Source organism: Volvox carteri, assembly GCF_000143455.1.
Source record: "Volvox carteri f. nagariensis unplaced genomic scaffold VOLCAscaffold_1, whole genome shotgun sequence".
NCBI classification, from domain to species: domain Eukaryota; kingdom Viridiplantae; phylum Chlorophyta; class Chlorophyceae; order Chlamydomonadales; family Volvocaceae; genus Volvox; species Volvox carteri.
Genome location: NW_003307545.1, coordinates 5,205,782 through 5,225,719, shown reverse-complemented (window position 1 = coordinate 5,225,719; position 19,938 = coordinate 5,205,782). Strand labels below are relative to the sequence as shown.

Here is a 19,938-nt window from a genome sequence, read left to right as displayed (position 1 = left end):
CCTCCTGCGTTGCAGATTGACATTGCGCCCGAACTCATCCACCTCCTCGGGACCCTCTTCGTCCAGCAGCGCGTCCTCGTGCGTCGCGAGCAGCCGACTCGGCGGCGGCAGCGGCGGCGGCGGTCCCCGCCCCCCGCCCCAGCGCCGCCATGGCCGCCGTCACCGCCGCCTCCGCCGGGGCCAAGAGGTCCTTCTCCGCCTGCCTGACGCCGGTGCGGGCCGCCTGCGCCCGGTCCTCCATGAGCTCCAACCTGGACCCCGTGGTAAGGGGGGGGGAGACGAGGGGGGAATGGGGGGAGGGGGAGGGGGTTGGCTGGAAGTGCGGGTGTGGGGAAAAGAGGCGGATGAACAGGAGGTTGAGCGGCTGAAGAGCACAGATGCGCAAATAGAAAGGCGGACAGGGAGGATGCCAAGCTGATGCCTAAGGATGCCTAAGGAAATGGATGGAGGGGGTGGCGGTGGTGGTGAGAGCGAGTGACAGGAAAATGTGTGTGGGGGGAGGGGGAGAGGGGGGTTAAGTGGGAGAGTTTTCAAAATTTCAACAGACACAACTGCAGACGCCCAAAGCATCGGCGGAGGGGGAGGGGGGAGGGATATACTATATGGCAAGTTAAGGAAATCAACTGCCGGCGTCAGGGGGAGGGAGGAGGCGGCCGCCTCATCCCCGCCTCTTTGCCATGTTGGATGCTTCTCAATGCCACGTCCCACCCCGCCCCTTCTGCCCACCCTCCACCCTCCACCCCACCTTCCCTCCCACCCCCACCTGGAATCCTCCAGCTCCTCCACTATCGCACTCTTGACCTGCACACACACAGACACACACACACGCATAGACACATCGGGGTTTTTGTTTTAGCTTGCCTGAGAGCCAGCCGTGGCCCGGGCCATTGAGTTTTACACCGGGGACATGGAAATAGGATTTTGTTCAGCTCCCTGGTGCTGCATTAAGATTTCAAAAGGGGCCAGCTGCCGAGCGATGCTGGCTGCTGCTGTCTGGCGGTCTCCTGGCGCAGCGATTGAGGCGGTGGGCCTTGCCTTTCCGTTCTTCCCTCCGTATACCTATACCGCTGCGTGTACATACCCCTACACGGTATCCGGCGGTTCAGGCTGTGTGTCGAGCAGGAGAGGGGACAGTGGCCCCTCACGCCCCGCCCCTTTCCCCGGGGGGAAGGAGAGCTTGGGCGGTCTTGTTCGTCGGGGCAGCTGGGCACCAGCCCCTGGCCAGCCCGCGTCAGGCCCGGCAGAATATGTAACCCCCCCCCCCACACACACACACACGCGCGCGCGCGCATGCATTCTGTAGGTCCTGAGGCTCGAAATTGCGGGAGGCACCTCCTCCGGGTCACCTCTTTCACGATTTCACCGCAACCGCATAGGGGCCGCATATCCACACGGCACGCGAGGTGGGGAGCCAAACACGACTTTTCACTCCGCCAACATAAAGCCAAAGCGAGCAAAGCAGAGCAAGCAAATCGACCACAGCAAGGACCACAAAACCCTACACAGCCTCCCACTGCTCCCCAAAGAAAACACTTTCCGCGCTCGTAGCCGCACCACCTCACACTCACTCCTACACTATACCTGCAGACAGTCGCACAGGTCCGCCACATACGCCCGGAGCTTCTGCATGTACAAGTACTTGTCACCCGCCGCCTTCAGCTCCGACTCCAGCTGCTCCACCTTGGCCAGGGAGGCGGTCAGGTTGTCTGCAGTGCGCCGGGCGGTTTGACGAACCTGCTTGTGAGCGGTCTGCAGCCGCCGTAGACCGTCAGCCAGAGAGGCCACCGCGGAATCGCCGGCGGCGGTGATCGCCGCGAGGCGGCTGCCGCCGGAGCCGACGGTGAATGCCGAAGGCGCCACCGCCGCCGCGACGCCGAAGGCGTACACGGCGCCGCCGGCGCCGCCTGCGGCGGCGGCGGCGGCCGCCGCCGCCGAGGCTGCCGCCATCCCTGCTGCTGCCGCGCCTGCGGCGGCGGCAACAGCTCCTGCCGCCGCCGTGGCCGCTGCTGGTACGCCTGTTCCTCCTATTTGCTGCAGTCTGAGGGCCTTACGCAGCTGCTCCTCCGCAAAGGCCTCCTCGTCGTCGTCGCCCCCCATCGCCTGGGTGTACTGCGCCATGTCCTTAGGGGGCCTGAACAGGACACGGTACGGCAGGGTACAGGGTACAGCACCCGGCAGGACAGGGTCAGGCCACCGGGCAGCGCAAGATGACGGCGGTGAGGGCGGTGGTGAGCTATGGTGACCGGGAGCTGCTGCGGGGTCCGGTCAGCAGCGGTGTGTATCTGCCTGTTGCGTCACCAACCAAAACACACGGACCCCTATGGCCCGAGGCTTACATGCTTGAATAACTTGACCCGCCATGTGGCCACGTAGCGACACCCCTCGGAAGCAACACAGAATCATAGTAATATCTCCGCTAGTAGAAGGTAATACTACTACTTAGATAGATAGATAGATAGATAAATAGATAGATAGATAGGCAGATAGACAGACAGGGCAACTGAGTGAGTGGATCGATAAACACTTTCGCTTGTGACTTCCGACATCCAGGACCCAGCCCATCCGGGAAGGAGAGGGATCCTAAAACCCTGAGCCCACTCCTTTCCCCTCCCCCGCTCCCACCCCAGATCTCCCCCCCCAAACTCCCCGCTACCCCTTCCGCCCCTCCAACCCCGCACCACACCTGCCGCCCTCCTTGCCGCTGAACCGAATCCGCATCGTCTCCTCCGCCTCCGCGTCGCTGTCGCTGCCCTCCCCCCCCTCGCCGCCCTCCGTGCCCCCCGAGCCGCCGGGGCCCACGGAGGCGCCCCTGCCTGCACCGGCACCACCCGGCCCCGCCGTGCCCCGCAGTCGCCCCATGGCTAGCCCCAGTCCCGATGTGGGGATGTAGTCGGGAGCTAGATGGGCCTGACGTAGCCGCTCGCGCTTGGCCTTGGCCGCCCTGCCCGTCACCAGGGGTTCAAAGGGAGGGCGGTGAAGTGAACGGGGGCCCTGTGGTCCTAATCAGGCGACACGCCAGGGCAATGCTGTAAAAACCTTTTCCAGCGGGCCCAAGGGTTCCCCGGGCGAGACGGCAAGCAACAAAAATGGCAAGACGCAGCAGGTGACAAGAAGGGACTGTACTAGCTAACTAGCTATAACTAGCAGGTGAACAGGAAATGTATTGCCAGTTAACACATATGGCATACACTACAGTATATAGATCAGGAGGGGAGGGGGAACTGGGAATCATCACATGCAAGGAAACCAGAATGAAACTGCCGGTGTCCAAATTCCCAAGGGAGGGAGGGGAGGGGAGGGGAGGAAAGACGAACCACACACGATTGAAGCTGCTGCTGGGAGGGGAGGGGGGCTATGGTGTGGGATTGACCTGTACAGTCCAGTACAGAGCGGTCCAGTACAACACGGCAGCAGGTGACGGGACCGGGCAGGGCGTGGGCGACCCACATGATGGTCTGCTGGTCGGGGATGTCGCCGTCGTCACCGTCCTCGTCACCCTCCTCCACGGCCCCCAGCACTGCGGACCCCTTGGCGGCTCGTGACGGCAGGCCCCCTGGAGCCCCCGAGGGCCCGCCGGGGCGCGGAGGGGGCGGCAGCGGCATGGCGTCCGCCGGCCCCTCTTCCGACAGCACCTGGCGGCAGCAGGGGAGCCCGGGGGCAGGGGGGATGTGGGCCGAACAGGCGAAGGGGTGCGCGCGAGGGCTCGAAGGAACACATTCATCCGCGGGCGCAGCGTCATCCGGGTGGAGGGATAAGCAGGTAGGAAATGCGGGAATAGGTGGTCGATAGCACCCGGGGAAGGGGGCGGAAAATTCACAAGGGAGGAGGTAAAACGGGATAGGGCCTTCCATCAATACGGGGAACGGACAGATATAACAGCCCCCACCTCGCCCTGCAGTATCAGAAACCTCAGCCCACCCCGCATCGAACGTTCCGCGCTGCGGCCAAAGCGGAGGCATCGGAGCAATGAGCTAGGCAAGCAGACAGACAGACAGACAGACAGGCAAGATCCCCAGGCAGGCAGGCAGACAGACAGACACACAGATTAACACCCCAATGCGCCCACCTCGCCTACACTTAAACCTATACGGCTCTAATCCTTCGCCCTCAACCTCGCTAACCCCCCCTCCCTGTCCACTCGCTCCTAACCCCCCCCAATTCCCAGCTCCTCTCCTTCCAAATTTCCCCCGCCCCCCTCCCCACCAGAGCGATGCTGCTCCCGGGCAGGCTGAACCGATCATCTTTAGCTGCCCCGGTTCGTTTGAAGCTTCCTGATAACTTGATTACAGGCTCAGCAGGTCCGGCAGCGCCCTCTGCCGCTGCACCCCCCCCACTGCCACTGCCACTGCCATTTCCCGCCGCAAGCCGTGCAGCGGAGAAGCTGATGGCGTTACGCTGGAGGTCCTTGAGACGCTCGGCAGTGTACTCGCCTGGGGGGTGGGGAGTGGGGAGCCAACAGGGATAGTGTGGGGTCGTGGGGAGGACGGAAGTGGGGAGGGAGCGGTAACCGCCGGGAGCTGAGAGCGAGGCGAGACATCCTACAGGCTATTTCGCCTGGGAAGGAATGGTGCGGTGGGGCAGGGGGGCGCGGGGGAGCCAGAGCTGGGGAAATCCGCGCACAAGATGTGCACTCTTGAGGAGTTCTGCGACTGGAGACGTGCGATCATCGTGATGGGGCGGGTTTAGGGGGTTGGGTTGAGTTAGCTTTAGTGGGGAAAAGGATGTGGGGGCAAAGAGCGGCGCAAGAGGGATGGGGGAATGTGTTCGTGTTGGGCAGATGGGGGGGAAGGGATCGGGGGGAAGGTGTACAGAGAGCGACCCACGGGGCGGAGGCGGCCTAGCTGGCCAATTATGTGATGCGGTGGCAAGGCATATCGCACAGCCCCTAAGAGCCCCGGATGGGGGATGTATGCTGTGGTTCCTTTCCTAGGTTTGGCCAGCCAACAGCGGAGTCAGTCTGCGCAAGTCCCCCCTGCGCACCTGCCGTTGAGCGCAAAGTCTGAGGCGCGGTATCCGTGGGTAATTCCTGGAGCGCGGGCGCCCTCGCTAACTTAGACTGCCGCTGCTTCTCCTTCTTGCTATCCTTTTTCGGGACAAAGCCAGGGTCATCGCCATCATCCTCGAACGACAGCAGATTCAGCTTGCTTCCCTTGCTGTCCTTCTTCACATCGCCTTTGCTTGCGACCAAGCTACTCCCGCTAGGGCCCTGCTTGGTTGCTACAGCTGCTTGGTCCTTCTTTAGTTGGTGCTGCGGCGGCCTAATTTGGGGGGGCCCATCTTCTCCGTCTTCATCGTCTGCGCTGACTTTATTCCGGAACTTACGTTGCTTAAAGGCCATCCAAAGTCAAGGAAAGACAAGGGCTACAAAACACAGCTCAATCTTTCCAGCTGTCTGCTCTGATGCGAACGCGTTTCCAGCAAGCCATTAGCGCTTAGGTTTAATTTGCTCTACTGTGACAAGTGGAAGACAAATGGTGTATGCTCCTTCCCGAAAAAACGAGGACCTAACTAACACCTGTCGGTCTCGGGCCCGAAAAACACCTCTCGCGGCCAAATATGATAGTTTTAGGATAAGCCAGATGCCATGCTAAATTATACGAGCTACCGCCCCTATCTACAAAGCGCCCGTAAGGCTATCCAAGGATGTTCTCTGTCTTCGACCGTCAGGTGCTTGCGAAAATTATTGGGGGTTTTCGAGTTTGACTACCTTGATGATAACTATGGCGCGTTGGCAGAAACTTATGCACCTGTGACTGTGGCTTGTGGTAGTAAGCTCTTGTTATGAACGCGTCCGGCCGGCACGAGGAAACTGATTTGGGCACTGGTAGGTTATTTGAGGTCCTCAGCATTGAAATCCTGATCTCAATACTCGAACGGTATAGAACCCATGAAGTGCGTTCATCCAGACGGTTTCAGGCACCTGGGAGGGCAGCTGCTAGCATGGCCTGGATACGCTACCGAACCAGTCGAGGTAAGGACATGCGTTGTGGGCGGCTACGTGAATTTTTTGTTAGGGCAATTCCATTGTGCCGCCATTTACCCTTCCATGAACGCTTGCGCACAGGTGATCGAGATGGCGGGTCTTACGAACGATTGGGTGCGCACAACAGGATTGCAGGTCCCGTCGCTCGTGAAAGGTTGCACAACGTACACGTCGTTCTTGCAACCGTTGCTCACCGACATGCGCGACCTGTCCCGGTTATCCAAGGAGCTAGGCGATGATCGCGAGGTGCGCTGAGAATTCGTGCTTCCAAAGGTGTTGCTGGGTGTGCAGATGTGTTTGGATGCTTGTTTAAGAATCCCGTCGATCGGCTCCGATCGCATGTCGGGCACGTCGCCTTGGGTGGGGCATTACAAGGTTACGCGCTTGTGCTTTTGCATAGCAAACCCATGAATTTAAACGCCGCAGCCCATTTTGCAGCCCATTTCCTACTCGTTTTGTAACTTGGAGCCCGCCCCGTTCAACTTCGCCTGTCATGAGTCGCTGCAAAACGCCAGAGCATCACCGCGCCAGCCACCAATTGGGCCCTTCTAGCTGGGCGTGCAGCGCCTGTTGTTTCACACGCATTCCGCCTTGACACAGTATATCCTTATATTCCTCCTCACTGTCCCAACCCGCCTCGCGAAATGTCGTTGATGCTACTTCCCGTATTCCCCTCCCCTGTATGCCTCATACCATTTCCGCCCATCAGCACCCACCACAATCGCAAACCTCGCGTCTAGCCCTCCGGCCCGCTGCACCCTATCCTCGCCTTCTCACATCCATCCCTAAATCCTCCTCTCCACCACTTTCCCATGATGGACACACACACACACACACATACACACACACGCACACACGCACACACACACACACCTGTTAACAGGTCAGTCCTTCGCTTACCTACACAATGGCCTCCATGCCTTACCTACAAAATGTCCACCATGCCATTTCCCTATCTCCTAACGCCCGCGCCAACGATTGCACCTCCTGCCTTTGCCCTATCCGTCAAACTCATTTTTCTTACGTCCCCAGTCGGCGGCTCTCCAATCCCTCCTTCGCAACCCATGTGTTTCCTGTAAGCTGTAACCTGCCCCGACCCAAATCGCACGTGCATCTGTACGTGTCAGGTACAAACTCTGGACGTGGCCCAGCAGACTCCGGGACCCAGATGGACCATGCGCCAGTGGTGCCTCTACTGGAAGGAGCGCCAGGCGACTCTGCCGCAGCCGGGCGACCCGCACCACCTGGCTGCTGGCCCCGGCGGCGCCTCCGACGCCCCGTGGGCCCGTGGGTCGGCTGCGCCCGCGCCCGCGGCGGCGGTTGTCAGCTCTGGTGACGACGGGGGCAATACGGAGATGGACGACGAAGCGGATAGCGCTTTCGTACACCAGGGGTAGGTTCGGAGAGGTCCCCTTGTGTTGGGTGCCCCGTTGGGTGCGCTGGAGCTCTCGGCTGGCGTGGGCGTGGGCGCGGGCGTGGGCGGATTGGCGATGGGGTGGTCACTGGAATTAAAACGGGGCTGGGTCAAGGTGCCATGCCACTATTGATGACTTCATTGGACAAATCTAGCAAGTGCGTCCGCGTGCGCGCGCGCGTGTGTGTGTCTGTGTGAGAGAGAATTATTACGCACTGCCGCGCTTCGTAGGGGGGCACCTACGCCTTTTCCCACGGGTTCTCGATACACAGATCTTCTGGCTGCAGCTGCTGGCCTATCAATTCTTCATGCATGCGTACATGAGTGCATAGTGCTTGGACTTGGGCCTCGGTCTAGTGGGGTTTGTCATATTCTTAAGGGCCATCATAAGACTATGGATGGTGGGCGCTTTACCAGACCAGCGCATCTGCGCCGCCGCTGTGCCGCCGCAGCCGTTGCTGCTGCTGCTGCCATCACCAGACTTAATGCACATCATTACGTTTCTGTCCACCCCCGCCCCCTCAGTACGTGTTTCATGTGTGGCCATGTTCTTTCAACGCGGCAGCTTCAGCTGTACTTTCCGTGCCCCGCTGTACCCCCCCGCCCCTCTTGTCAACAAAGTCCCGCCCCTCACCTGCGACCCTGTCTCCGCCTCTTATAACGGCCCCTTTATACGGCGCGTAAACAGTGACGTGGACCAGTTCCGGGAGACCAGCGCTCCGCGGAAGGGCATCCGGGATTCCAACAAGCGCCGCCTGCTGGCTCTTACCTGCGCGCCGCTGCCGGACCAGGCGGAGGCCCCCGCTGCGGCAGCGCTGCGGATGCCTCTCCCGATGGCTGCCGCGGACCTGGTGGCGCACCTGGGCCTTACGAGGGAAGTGGCGGCGGCGGCGGCGACGGGTGGCGGCGGCAGCGCCGCCGCCGCAGCGGCGGCGAGACACCATGTTGCGATTTGGCCTTCGGGGGCGGCGACCAACTTTCGGCTGCTGCCCGGCGGGGCTGCTAGCTGGTGGGCGGTGGCGCATGGGCGCATGGTGGGTGGGGATGGTTGGGAGCGGGTAATACAGCGCAAGAAGTGAAAGGGTTCGCTTCTGCTGACAAAAGCGATGATGTAGTTAGCCGTGGGTGCGGGCGAGGAAGACTGGAGCAGGGGCTGTCGGGTGTTTTGGGGGGACCAAGCACTGCCTCTCTTTGGGGTTGTTGCGTAGGGCTGATCTGGTACGTGGGTTCTGGGTGAGTGGCCGTCGATGTGGGGACTTTCTGGAAGGTGCATGCGGGTGCGGCGGACTTGGAGGGGCTGCGGTAGGCAAGATGGGAAAACGAAAGCCAGGTTCGAGTCGTTATTAACGGTATAGTTTAGTCCTTGTTTTTCTGCAGCTCGGCAGCATACGATATATATACTTGATGTGTATTTTTTCTACCACGCTGCCCAGCCCGCACTCTCGCTCCCGTGGTTGACGCTACTATTCTCGGCGCCCTGGCTATGTGTGCCCTCTGTGGCCCCGACCTCTAGATGTTCCTGCTGGTACCCCCCACGGAGCAGTCCCTGGCGCTGTTTGCAACGTGGACCGCAAGTGGAGCCCGGGACCATGGCGTGCCGCTTCTTGATGCCTGGAGCCCCTCCTCGCCACCGCGGCCCCCCCCGCCCTTCTCTTCCGTCCAAGTTGGATTGCCGCCGCCACCGCCGCCCGCTACCGCCCCTGCATCAGCGCTGCCGCTGCCGCCGCCGCCGCCGCCGCCGGCGGCTACTTCCCCCCGTGGCGCGCAGCGCAACGCAGCTGACTTCCCGGTTGTCGCCGGCGGCGGCGGCGGCAGCCCTGCGCCGCCGGGGGGTCTTGCTCGTGTGGTCCGTCTTGAAGCGAGTGCCGGGGAGGTGGCGGTGCTGCCGGTGGGGTGGCCGTTCGCCGTGGTGGCGGCGGAAGACAGTGTGGCGGTGTGCGGCCAGCTGCTGACGTTGCACGCGATGGGCGCTGCGCTGCGGTGCTGGGAGCTGGAGGACCTTCTGCGGGTGAAGCAGCGAGCCCGCTTCCCGCTGTTCAAGCACGTCATGTGGCATGCGGTTGTGTCGTACGCAAAGGCGCTGCGGTCCGCGGCAGGTGAGTGACGGCGCGCACGTGTACCTCAGGGGGTGTCTGTGTGTTAGGACGGGCGAGCTGAGCTGCGAGGCCTGAGGCGCTTAGGGTTGGGAAGATGTCACATGCGCACTTTTACCACCTGCCCTGTGTATGAAGCTGAGCCGGAGGTGGTCTAAACCGGATGCAAGCTGCACCTAGCTGCTGCGGCATGTAGCATATGTGTCAATCATTCTGCTATGTGTTTTGTTGCAAGGAGGCTGTAAGGGGTCTGCCTGGAGAGGGATGCGTCCGGTCATGGAGAGGGATACGTCCCCTCCTATCCTATCCTTACCCTCTTGGCCGGCGATTAGAGTTTTTAACACGTTTCTCTCCGCATCTCCGTGGTCCAGGCCTCCCGATGCTCAAACGCCAGCGCGCCTCGACGTCGCGCGACCGTGGCGGCACAGCGCTGGGGCCCGCCGGCATGACCGCCTCACACAACGTGCATGGTGGCGGCGGCTCCACGGGGGGTGTGCGGCGTCCGACAGCAGCGCAGCCGCAGGACAGCTCCGCTATGAGTGGGGGCCCTGGCACAGCGGCGGCGGCGGTCGGCAGACGCCGTAGTACGGGCGGCGGCGGCGCACACGGAGCTGGCGCGGCTGAGCCCGGCCGCGGAACCGCCGGTGCTGGAGCTGACGGCAGGCCAGCTGCACTGGCGGCGGCGGGTCGCAAAAGAATCACGGGCGAGCAACACGCGGATTCACCACGGCGCCAGAGCAATAGCGGCGCCTGCGCCACCGCTGCTGGAGCTGCTGCTACTGCTGCAGCGGGGCAGCCAGGTGTGACCAGCGGTGGTGGTGGCGCTGGCGGCGTGCAGCTGCCGCTGCGCGGCGTGGTGGCCAACCGCGTTGGCGCCAAGGGTGCCTCCCCTTCCTCGCCCCAGTACAGCGGCGGCGGGAAGCGCCTGCGTCCGAACACCGGCGCGGCGGTACGGATGTTTAACCAGCTGGCGGATGATGATGAGGACGTGGCAACCGCCACGTCACCTCGGGAACGTCTGCCTGGGGCCAGGCTCCGGAGCGCCTCAGGTGCCGGTGCGGCTGACCCTGTCGGCGGTGTGACACCAGCGGCAGCGGGATCAACCCGGCGGCTGGCCTTGGGCGGAGGGGCCGCCAGAGGCACGGAGGAGCGTCCGAGGCGGCGCGCAGCGCAGGGTCGGAACTGGGAGTACCTCCTAGGGGAGCAGGACGACGACGACAAGGGGCAGCAGCAAGAGGAGGGTGAGGGCGAGGGAGGCGGCGACAGCGGGACCAGCCACGGGAACTCTGGGCGGCAACGCCAGGTACGGCGGTTACATCTGCGCCAGCATGATATAGCGGAGGAGGCTGGGGTGGAGCCGGACGATGGAGGCGGCGGCGGAGGCGGGTCGGCGCCACCGGGTATTCGGCACGGCCGCGGGCGCCGTCGCCGCCGCGGCGCCGAATCCGACGATATTGATTATGAATACGATGGCAGCGATGGCATGTCGCACGACAGCGACGACATGAGGCCGACAGCGCGGACGCCGCGAGGCGCGCGTACAGGGAGGCGCTTGAGCGACCGCGGCAGCGAGGGCAGTACCCCCGCGTCGCCGGGCAACCGCCGAGGGCGCGGCGACGGTGGTGACAGTGGCGGAAGGCATGGCCGAGGCCGGGGAGTTATGCCTGGCTCCCGCGCCGGTGGCGCAGCCGCCGATGCCAGTGCTGGCGGCGGCAGCAGAGCAGGTCGGGGCTTGCGGTTGCGTATCACAGCTCGTCACGCAACACCGTCGTTGGAGGTTGGTGTGGTGAATAGCCGGCCTGGTCCGGGCCCACCGTCACGGCAGGCACCGACGCGGCCGGAGCTTGGCGCCGGAGGCGCTGTGCCTTCACTAGGGGAACAACAGCAGCAGCATACGAAAGCTTCCCGACGGGTACGGCGGGTGCGTGTGTACGAGGACACTGATGATGACGTGTCCCTTGATGACGCTCTGAGTGGCGGCAGCGGCGGCGGAAGAGGACGTGGGACAGCGGCAGCGGCGGCAGCGGCCCGACGGCGACCTGACGGGGCTGGCGGCGGTGTCGCTGGCGGCGGGTACACCCAGGCTGCGTCGCCTGGCCGGGCGGGGTCGTGTAGAGCGTCGGCCGACGGCGGTCCGGCGGCCCTTGAAGACTCCCTATCCTCGGGAGGAGACGACGATCAGCACCAGCGACGGCGGCGAGGATGGCTCCGACGCAGGCGTCAAGCGCATGCGGCGGGCGAGGATGATAATGCGCTGGAGGGGGCGGTGGCGGCCGGTGCAGGTGGGCCCGCATCGGAGGATTCGGATAGCCTGGGCGCCGCCGCTGCGGCGGCGGCGGCGGCGGCGGTCGGGCAGCCGCTGGGGAGTCAGGGTGTCCGCCGCCGCCTCCGACGGGCGCTGGTCTCTGATGAGGAAGACGACGCGCCCGGTGCGGTTGTTGCCGGCAGAGGAGCCGCGGCGCCGCCAACGGCTTCTCATCCCGCCGCCGCCACCGCTTCAGCAGCGGCAGCAGCCGGTACAACCGCGGCCGCGGGTACGCCAGTGCCACCCATTAAGATCAAGTTGCAGCTCCACAGCCGTCCCGGCGTCACGCCCGGAGCGACCCAGCCGCCGCAACGGACCGTACTAGGTGATCATCTTCGTCGCTCGCCGTCTCCTGTACCGCCTGTGCTACAGCCGCCGCGTACTAACCACGAGCTTGAGCCAGGGATAGCCGGTGCTGTCACTGTCGCTGGCGCCGGCGCCGGCACTGGCGCATCGGCTGGTGGTGGTACGGCGCTTGGGGCCGGGTCTGGGGTTGGGTTGGGGGTGACGGGAGTGGGGCCTGGGTCGGGGCACGGCCTGAAGCTGCGTCTCAGACTTCCTGTCGGACCTCCAGGGCCTGGGGGGCCCCCTGCGCCATACCCAACCCCAACCCCTCCAAATCCTCAACTCCTACTCCACCCACATTCAGATGGGTTTCACCCAGTCCCTCCGTGTCCTCCTTCCTCGACCCCCCGATCGACGCTCGAGGGTGTAGCGGACGCCGTCGCAGGAGCCGATAGGGGGACCCAACGGTCGAATGGCGGTGCGCAGCACGCTGGGGAATCGGGCTCAGGGCTCCGTTTCGCAGCAGCTTGTGAAAGGGGAACGAACATCGAACATGCTGTGCCCGCCGCCACCGCCGCTGCCGCGCTGACGCCATGCACGCAGCCGGTACGGCAACCCTCCGGCGAGCCTGTTTGTTCTGGGAGAGGGCAGCTGCCGCCGTCGGCAGGCGATGCAGGCCCCAGTTCCCCCCGCGCTACTGTCCCTTCTACCGGTGGCGCCGCTGACGGTGACGGTGCCGCCGCCGCTGACCCCGTTTTGGGCTCCCAGGACGAGGCGCTGCCGGCAGACGACATTCCTCAGCTTGACGGCGCCGGCGATATGGACGAGGAAGTGTACGACATTGTGGGTTCCAGAGCCCCGAGCAGTGTTTCCCCTGAGCGCTGTGGGCCTCTGTACCCCCCCGCCGCTGTCCGGATCAGGAACATGTCTGGACGCTTGCATACTGCCACTCCGGGAATCTTGCTGCAAGCTACTGTGGACGAAGGTGGGGGAGCCTTGGCCGCGATCCTCCGTACCTTGGATCCCACGAGCTCATCAGTGGCGATACCCTCAACGGTTCTTGCTGCTACTGCTACTGCGCCGGCGGCAGCGGCAGCGGCAGGATACAGCGGCGAAGGCAGCCTGAGAGCCATGGACATGAGTGTGGATGTCGGGGCACCTGCCGTTTCCCCTGGCATTTCACACCCGCCTCAGCCCCAGACCAACTGGTTGCGGCAGCCGCCTGCAGGCGCATTGACACTGCAGCATGGGGACCAGCCATTCCTTCAAAGGCTAATCCCGCCGCAGCTGCAGCTGCAGCAGCCACAGCAGCCACAGCCGCAACCGCAACCGCAACCGCATCAGCCAGCAATGCCCGGCCACCTGAGTATTCTGCAGAAGCTGCCTCCTGGCGCAACTAACCCGTTTATGTCGTCGCCACCGCCGCCGGCTGCCCCGGCCACGCAACAGCTGCACCATCCGATGACGTCCGATGTGGGTGGGAGCTCCGCCTCTGCCACAGGGCAGCAGCTGGAGCCCGTGCCGCGGGAGCCGCAGGACCATCAGCCCCAACTAGGCGGTGTGCCGGCGGCCGAGACCCAACAGTCATGCCAGGTCCTGGCCCAGATACAGCCCCCAGAACAGGACCATGCGCCGTGCCCAGCGGCAGTGCTGGCGGCTGGCGCGCCGATGCCTGCCCAGCAAGTCGGGGCGGCGGTGGAGATGCCGCCGGCAGTTTCGATGGGATCGTTGCCGGGGGTGTTAATGGCTATGGGGCCGGAGGTGCGGGCGCTGCCAGGCGCCCAGGACGAACACCCCCAGAAGAGGCAGCAGCAGCAGCAGCAGCGGGTGCTACAGCCCGCATCGCAGTTGGAGCTGGCAGCGCAGAGCCAGCATGTGCAGGACCTGTGTGGGGGGCAGGTACTCGCCAGTTCCAATCCCGGGACCTCCCCCGCAGCGGCGCTTTTGCAGCCGCCACTGCCGCCTCTCCCATCGCAGCAGCAGCAGCAGCAGCAGCAACAGGAGCATCAACAACAACTGCTATCGCTACTGCAGGCTGACAGCCGCCTCCACGCCGGTTTGGAAGTGCCGCAGAGCCTAGCCCAGTCGCAGCTGCAGCCCGCCGTGGCCGCTGGTCAATCCGCGGAGCTTGCTACTGCTACCGATGCTGAGACGACAGCGGCAGCGGCGGCTGTGGCTAGTCTCGCACCAAGTCCATCGCCGCAGTTTGCGTCGCCTGCCTCACCAGGGCATGGCGGCTCAGTGGCGCCAGGGCCGTCAGCGGTCACACCTAGTGGCCCTGCGGCGCCGTCTCCGCCATTACGCGGTGGAGCCGCCTCGGCAGTGCCGGCCAAGCGCGCTTCCGACGGGACATCTAGACACGCACAGGCGCGGCCGGCACATCCTCGGCCGCATGTTATCAAGTCCATCTCTGATGCAGTGCCTGATGCGCAAAAGGCTCTCGGGCTGGTGCCGCTAGGTAAGTAACTCATGGAGATGGGGAGGCAAGGAGAGGCGTGTTTGTTGGGCTGCAGCGGTGCTTTAATGGTACGGAAGTGGGTTACTCGATCGAAAATGCAACCATGTTACAGTCCCGGATGCAGGCTTTTGGTGCTGCGCAAGATGCGCATTGGGGCAAAAGACCTTTTCGCGCTTGTGCGTGTCGCGCGGTTGGTGAATTGCATTGTTGCTTTCCGCTGCTCCCTTGCTGCCTGCCTACGTTTTTTGTCCCTCTCCATCGCAGCGCTTTTTTTTGCGTGTGTGAAAGATGTAGTCCGCAGTGCGCAGTGCGACAAGTGTCGATTGATATAGAGAGTTGGACATTTGAGTGGTTGCAGACAAGAGAGTTTTAGGAGCCTCTCCTGATGGGGAAAGGCAGGAGGAGCGTTTGAGGCGTTGGAACATCGGTTAACAAGGAGACGGGTTTCATTACAGGTTACACATCGTACAAAAGTCGCTTCAGGTTCCTTTTTTCACAACTGATGCCTATGTCTGGGGGTTAAAAACAAGGACATGCAGCTCAATTGCATCTTCAATCCCAAATATCTGAGCTCAATCCGTCGTAGCGCTAAGTTCAGGTACTTGGGAACCGTCCCGCCTCCATCTAGAACGGTTCAACACTTGACCTCTGTTATCTGCTGTACTCCCTTGACGGCAGCCTCCCTCTCGCCCGTCTCTGCACGCCTGCCGCCTTCACAGGTGCACATCGCAGCGCGCAGCAGGCCGTGCCTCCCCGAACCGGCGGCCTCACCAGGATGATGCCCAGCCGGCCCGGGCAGCAGCAACGACCTCCAACCGGTAATGGCCCGCTTTCCGCCGCTTCAGCTCCCAAGCAGCAACAGCAGCAACAGCAGCAGCAAGGGGGCCCGCATGGAGGGCCTTCGGGGGGCGTTGCAGCAGGAGGTCGTGCCGGGGCCGGCACGTCCTCGGCAACTGCTGCTGGCACGGCTGCTGCTACTGCTGGTGCTACTGGTGGTGCTGGTGCTGCCGCAACATCTCCAATGGCCAAGGGGACGGGCGCGGCGGTAGCGGATGCTCGAGCCACATCTCCGAGGGCGGTTTCAGCGGCGCGGCCGGGGACAGGGTTGTACGGCGATGGTGGCGGCGGAGCAACAGTGGCGACTGCGGGTACAATGGCAAGCCGTCTACCACAGCCGCAGGCGGAGGCCCCGCAAGGGGGCCATCGGCCGCCAAAAGGATCAACGCCCCCGCCGCCAGCGCTGCTGCTGCCGCAGCAACAGTACCCTGGAACCGACGCGGCTACCGACGCGGCGACGCCCATGCAGTTGGCCATTCGCACCGCCATTGCGGGCGCCGCACAACGGTACGATATGCCGCCGCCGTCGACCACACCGCTGTCGTCGTTTGGTGCAGCGGCTGCCGGGCCCTCGTCCTTACCGGCCGCCACGTCGCCGGCCTTCGCTGCCCCGTATGGCAGCGGCTCTACGGCAGCCTCCGCCGGGGTCGGGGGACCGCCGGCACCGAAGCCGCGGCCGTCCTTGTCACGGCTGTTGTCACCCTGGGAAATCCGTGACTTGCCTCTCCTCGTGGCGGCATTGCGGCGAGGCTTGACGGAGAGCCCCTACCACGACGATGTGCCCTTTACCATACGCGACCCGGAGCACGTGTTGGAACAGCTGGAGGAGGCCTTGACGGTGTTAGAGCACCCGGCCTATGCAGCTGCCGCCGGAGCTGCAACAGCGGCGCCGCCCGTGCCTGCGACGGCAGATGGTACACCCCCAATAACTGGGCCAAGTAGAACCCAAGAACCTTGCGAAGGCGGCAGCGGCCCTGGCAGTGCTTCACACGCAACACCGGCTGCGCCGGCGCCGGGCGCTGCAGCGACTGAGGCGGGCGGCTCTGAAGGGGGCGGCGGCGCAGGGCCGCCCGGCAGCGGGATGATGCCCATGGGGCCGCCGCCGCCGCCGGCTGCTCGCGTCCCACAGGCTGCTGCTGCCGCGCAGGCGGTTGCTGTCCCCTATCCGGCAGTGCGTTTCGCCAACGACGCGGAGCTGCCCCCGGCGTGGCGCCAGATTCGAGACCGGATCGCAGCGCAGCGTGAGCAGTCGCCCGGGCCAGGCAGCACCGCCTTTGGCACCACCTTCGACGGAGACACTGTCGAGCAAACCGCGGAGACGGACCCTGCGGCCAGTGCCGGGGCGGGCGGGGCAGCAGGGCCCGGCGGCAGCAGACGCCAACCGCCAGGGCGCACCGGAGGCCCTCGGCCGCTCAGCAAGAAGGTAGCCAAGCTGAAGAAGGGTCTGGGCCTTTGAAAAGGGGGTTGTAATTGCACTCGAGACTTGAAGCTGCATCTATTCAACAAAAGCTGATTGGCTCTGTGACCCGGGCCTGGACCTGGCTACGTCTTGACCTTAATTATGAGCGACAAGCCCCCGGTTGGCAAACTAGCGACCTGGGGCCCGCATGGGTTGTTGGGGGAAAGTAGTGGGGGCCGGTTATGGTGTGGCCGGGTACGACCATATGAGTGAGACGAGCTGAGTCCGGACATCCCAGCCACATGTGGGAGCTACTGTTGCCATGCAGCGGGTTTGAACTTCGGGGTTCCGCTGCGAGCGCGTTGCCATTTCACCACCACGAAAAGCGAGGGAGCAGAGGCCAAGCACACGCGCCCCTGGTGGAGTATTGACAGATGTAGCGCATATAGCGCTGCTGGTAGGCAGGGGCGTGCGGGTCATAGCGGGTTGACTGGGTTGACCAACCTCGCTTTACGAGGAGCCGTGCAAGTCTGCATGTGTACACACGAACCTGGTGCATTTTACGCGTTGCCTCGTCAGCTGCACTACCCCTTGCTTGTTGCAGTTTATGCAAGTACTTTTTTCCTTGTGTTGGGTATGAATTACCGCAAGACTAATGCTCCTGGGATGCCACTGAAGGTGCACGCTTCTGTGATGCGGCGGGCTGCTGGTGGCGGCGGGTTCGCTTCGTGCCGGAGGCGGGTTGGACATGGACTGGATACGCGGGTAGGGTAGATGACGCGGGCAAGGGCAAAGTTCGGAGACGGAAGGGCGTGGCGTGCGAGCGGCCGTGACGGCGTGGGAGTGGAGGGATGCCTTTTTTGGAAAGTCGCTCGTTCCCGAGGAGGTCTCTGAAACTGTTTATAGGGACGAAACTTAGCTCATTGCACAAACTGGGCGCACACCCACAGCTTATTGCAGACTGTTGACCGTTATTGAGATCAAATTGTACACCCGCTGGCTTACTGCCCTGTCTACAGCTCTCGATGCTTTAGCCTCGCAATGTGACACTACCTGAACTTGTGTAATATTTGGTTTGCGGATAGACTTAGACCCTCTTAAGTTGACCTTTGTACTATTGACGTATGATTTGTCGATACGTTTTCGAATGGCTAGGGCGGAATGATGGGCAAGTTACAGGTGTGACGCGTGAATGAAGAGGTGGGCGTTACGCGCATGGTGGTGACCGGTATTTCCTTCATCCACACAGACAACGTACAGGAGGAATCTAAATGCGCTATGGACAGTTGGGACCTGTTCCGACTGCATTACATTCCCCCGCCGTTTGAAACTGAAGATGGTCGCGTTGCACCTGTTCTGGTTGCCAACATCTCGCAGTCTTCACTTCACGTTTTACGGCCCTGTAAAACCATCAATGAACATGAATGACACCACAACCGACCTCCCCCCGAATGCTACGGCGAAAACGACAGACACAACAACGAAAGACGAGCAGAAATGGACCAGACCACTAGAAGCCCCCCTTGACGAGAAGCGAGAATCACAACAGACATCATTTTTTCCGTATGACGTCAATATACTGTCTCACAGAAATGGTAAATCAAGTGATAACATTCATTAATCGTTGCCGTAGTTACTGATCTAGGCGCACCGAAATCCCCACTCTAAAAAGCCGGAGAGGTTGCGGCAGCAGCAACTTCGGTAGAGCAGCGGCTGCAACAGCCATATACGCCCCACACGTCCAGGCGCCCTATTTGGCCATCGACGGTTTCCACGCTCTCTAAACCGGCCAGTGCCCGAAAAAGTTACCGTGGGGTTCCATGCACATAGACCTGGCTCACCACGGTCCTGTTTTCCAGGCTTTGAGGGTGGGAGTGATGGTGGATTGACTACTCTATCAATATTGAGTGAGCTCTACGACAACATCCACGGCAGCCCGCAAGACGTGGTGGCTAGCTATGGACTGGCTACGTCAGGTCACAGTTCGGGTCATACGCACGTCCATCGTTGGCCCACTGTCAAGGCGCGACGACTAGGGAATCCAAGATCCCGTCACATTATTATGCTGCATGATGCACACCCAGTTTAAAGCGGTCACGCATTCTGTATACCTTTAGTCTTTTAGTATTCACCTAACTTTATAACCCACAAGCAGATCACAGGTGCTACGCAACCAACATGCCTGAAGTCGCGAGGCCACGACGCCAACAGCCAGGAGCTTTCCCACCCGCCGCACCAATGTTTTTGAACTCCCCAAACGAGTCAAAGTCTTCACAGCTCCACCTTATCGGCGTTCATCCTTCCTCAGCGGCCAAGCGAATGGAGACCACACAACAGACATAACACGCAAAGCCCGCGCCTCCGACGTCCTGTTTATCCCCGCTGCACTGTTTGCATAGGTCATGCATATCAGTGGCGACCAGCGCACATTAAAAAAGCCTCGTCACCATTACAGCCGCAACAGCAACTAATGTGTACTCCGCCAACATGCGGCTGCCCAGCAAACGCATCCTGCGGCACCGAAACCCTGACAAAAGCCCCGTCTCCTCGGTAACGACCCCGCTATTCCAGAGGACGTATGGGCCCCTGACGTCTGCAGACGGTGGCCGCCTGGACAACGCAGCTTAGGGGGTTGCACCAAGCTACCCTCTACCACCCCGTCTTGCGGCCCGGATCACCTGATGCGCCACCCTGCTCTGCATTACGCGCATCCAAAAGCACCACATCCGGCGCGCGCAGGACAACGGCAGGGGCAAGAATGGGGCCTTCCGTCACCTTTTCCCAATCAAAAGCTCACCACGCCGAGGATTTGGATCACGTCAGAAGCTCTTAAATGAAACAAACCGCATCCAACATCATCATCACTGATAAGCAAACATACAAAATGTAACATACATTCTTGTGCAAGACCTTCTCAGCGGCCGCAATCATTTAAGGCTTTGAACGTCCGCGTGTCCGCTCGTACACTGTTTTCCCTTGCTGCGTCCACGTCTTCCAAGGCCCCCCATTACATACGCAGTGCGGCAATGAGAGGGCACAAATCCGCGGGTTGTGCCTTAAGGATTAGAATGGACTACAGCGGCCAGGCAGTTTTCCAACTGCCATCAGCTAGATACCTACCTAAATGTGTGCTGTCACTACGAGGTAACCAATGTGGCTCGAGT

At 62.3% G+C, this 19,938-nt stretch overlaps 2 protein-coding genes across 2 annotated transcripts in view; one reads left to right on the top strand and one right to left on the bottom strand.

Annotated features, from left to right (window-relative positions):
- VOLCADRAFT_86421 (uncharacterized protein) overlaps nt 1-5,338 on the bottom strand; it is a gene marked incomplete at both ends in the record, with an annotated part of 7,853 nt that extends 2,515 nt beyond the window's left edge. Inside the window, 7 exons of the mRNA XM_002945891.1 lie at nt 43-251; nt 764-801; nt 1,582-2,131; nt 2,684-2,941; nt 3,448-3,632; nt 4,204-4,430; nt 4,981-5,338. Of these exons, the coding sequence (XP_002945937.1) occupies nt 43-251; nt 764-801; nt 1,582-2,131; nt 2,684-2,941; nt 3,448-3,632; nt 4,204-4,430; nt 4,981-5,338 (1,825 nt within the window). The remainder of the gene's footprint in view (nt 1-42; nt 252-763; nt 802-1,581; nt 2,132-2,683; nt 2,942-3,447; nt 3,633-4,203; nt 4,431-4,980) is intronic.
- A 549-nt stretch (nt 5,339-5,887) lies between these two features.
- On the top strand, nt 5,888-16,831 carry VOLCADRAFT_115857 (uncharacterized protein; the record flags this gene model as incomplete). Its single annotated transcript, XM_002946243.1, has 7 exons — nt 5,888-5,971; nt 6,065-6,229; nt 7,111-7,270; nt 7,923-8,431; nt 8,911-9,493; nt 9,862-14,538; nt 15,258-16,831. The coding sequence occupies 7 exons, from the start codon at nt 5,888-5,890 to the stop codon at nt 16,829-16,831; spliced, it is 7,752 nt and encodes a 2,583-aa protein (XP_002946289.1).
- Between the last annotated feature and the right edge of the window lie 3,107 nt (nt 16,832-19,938).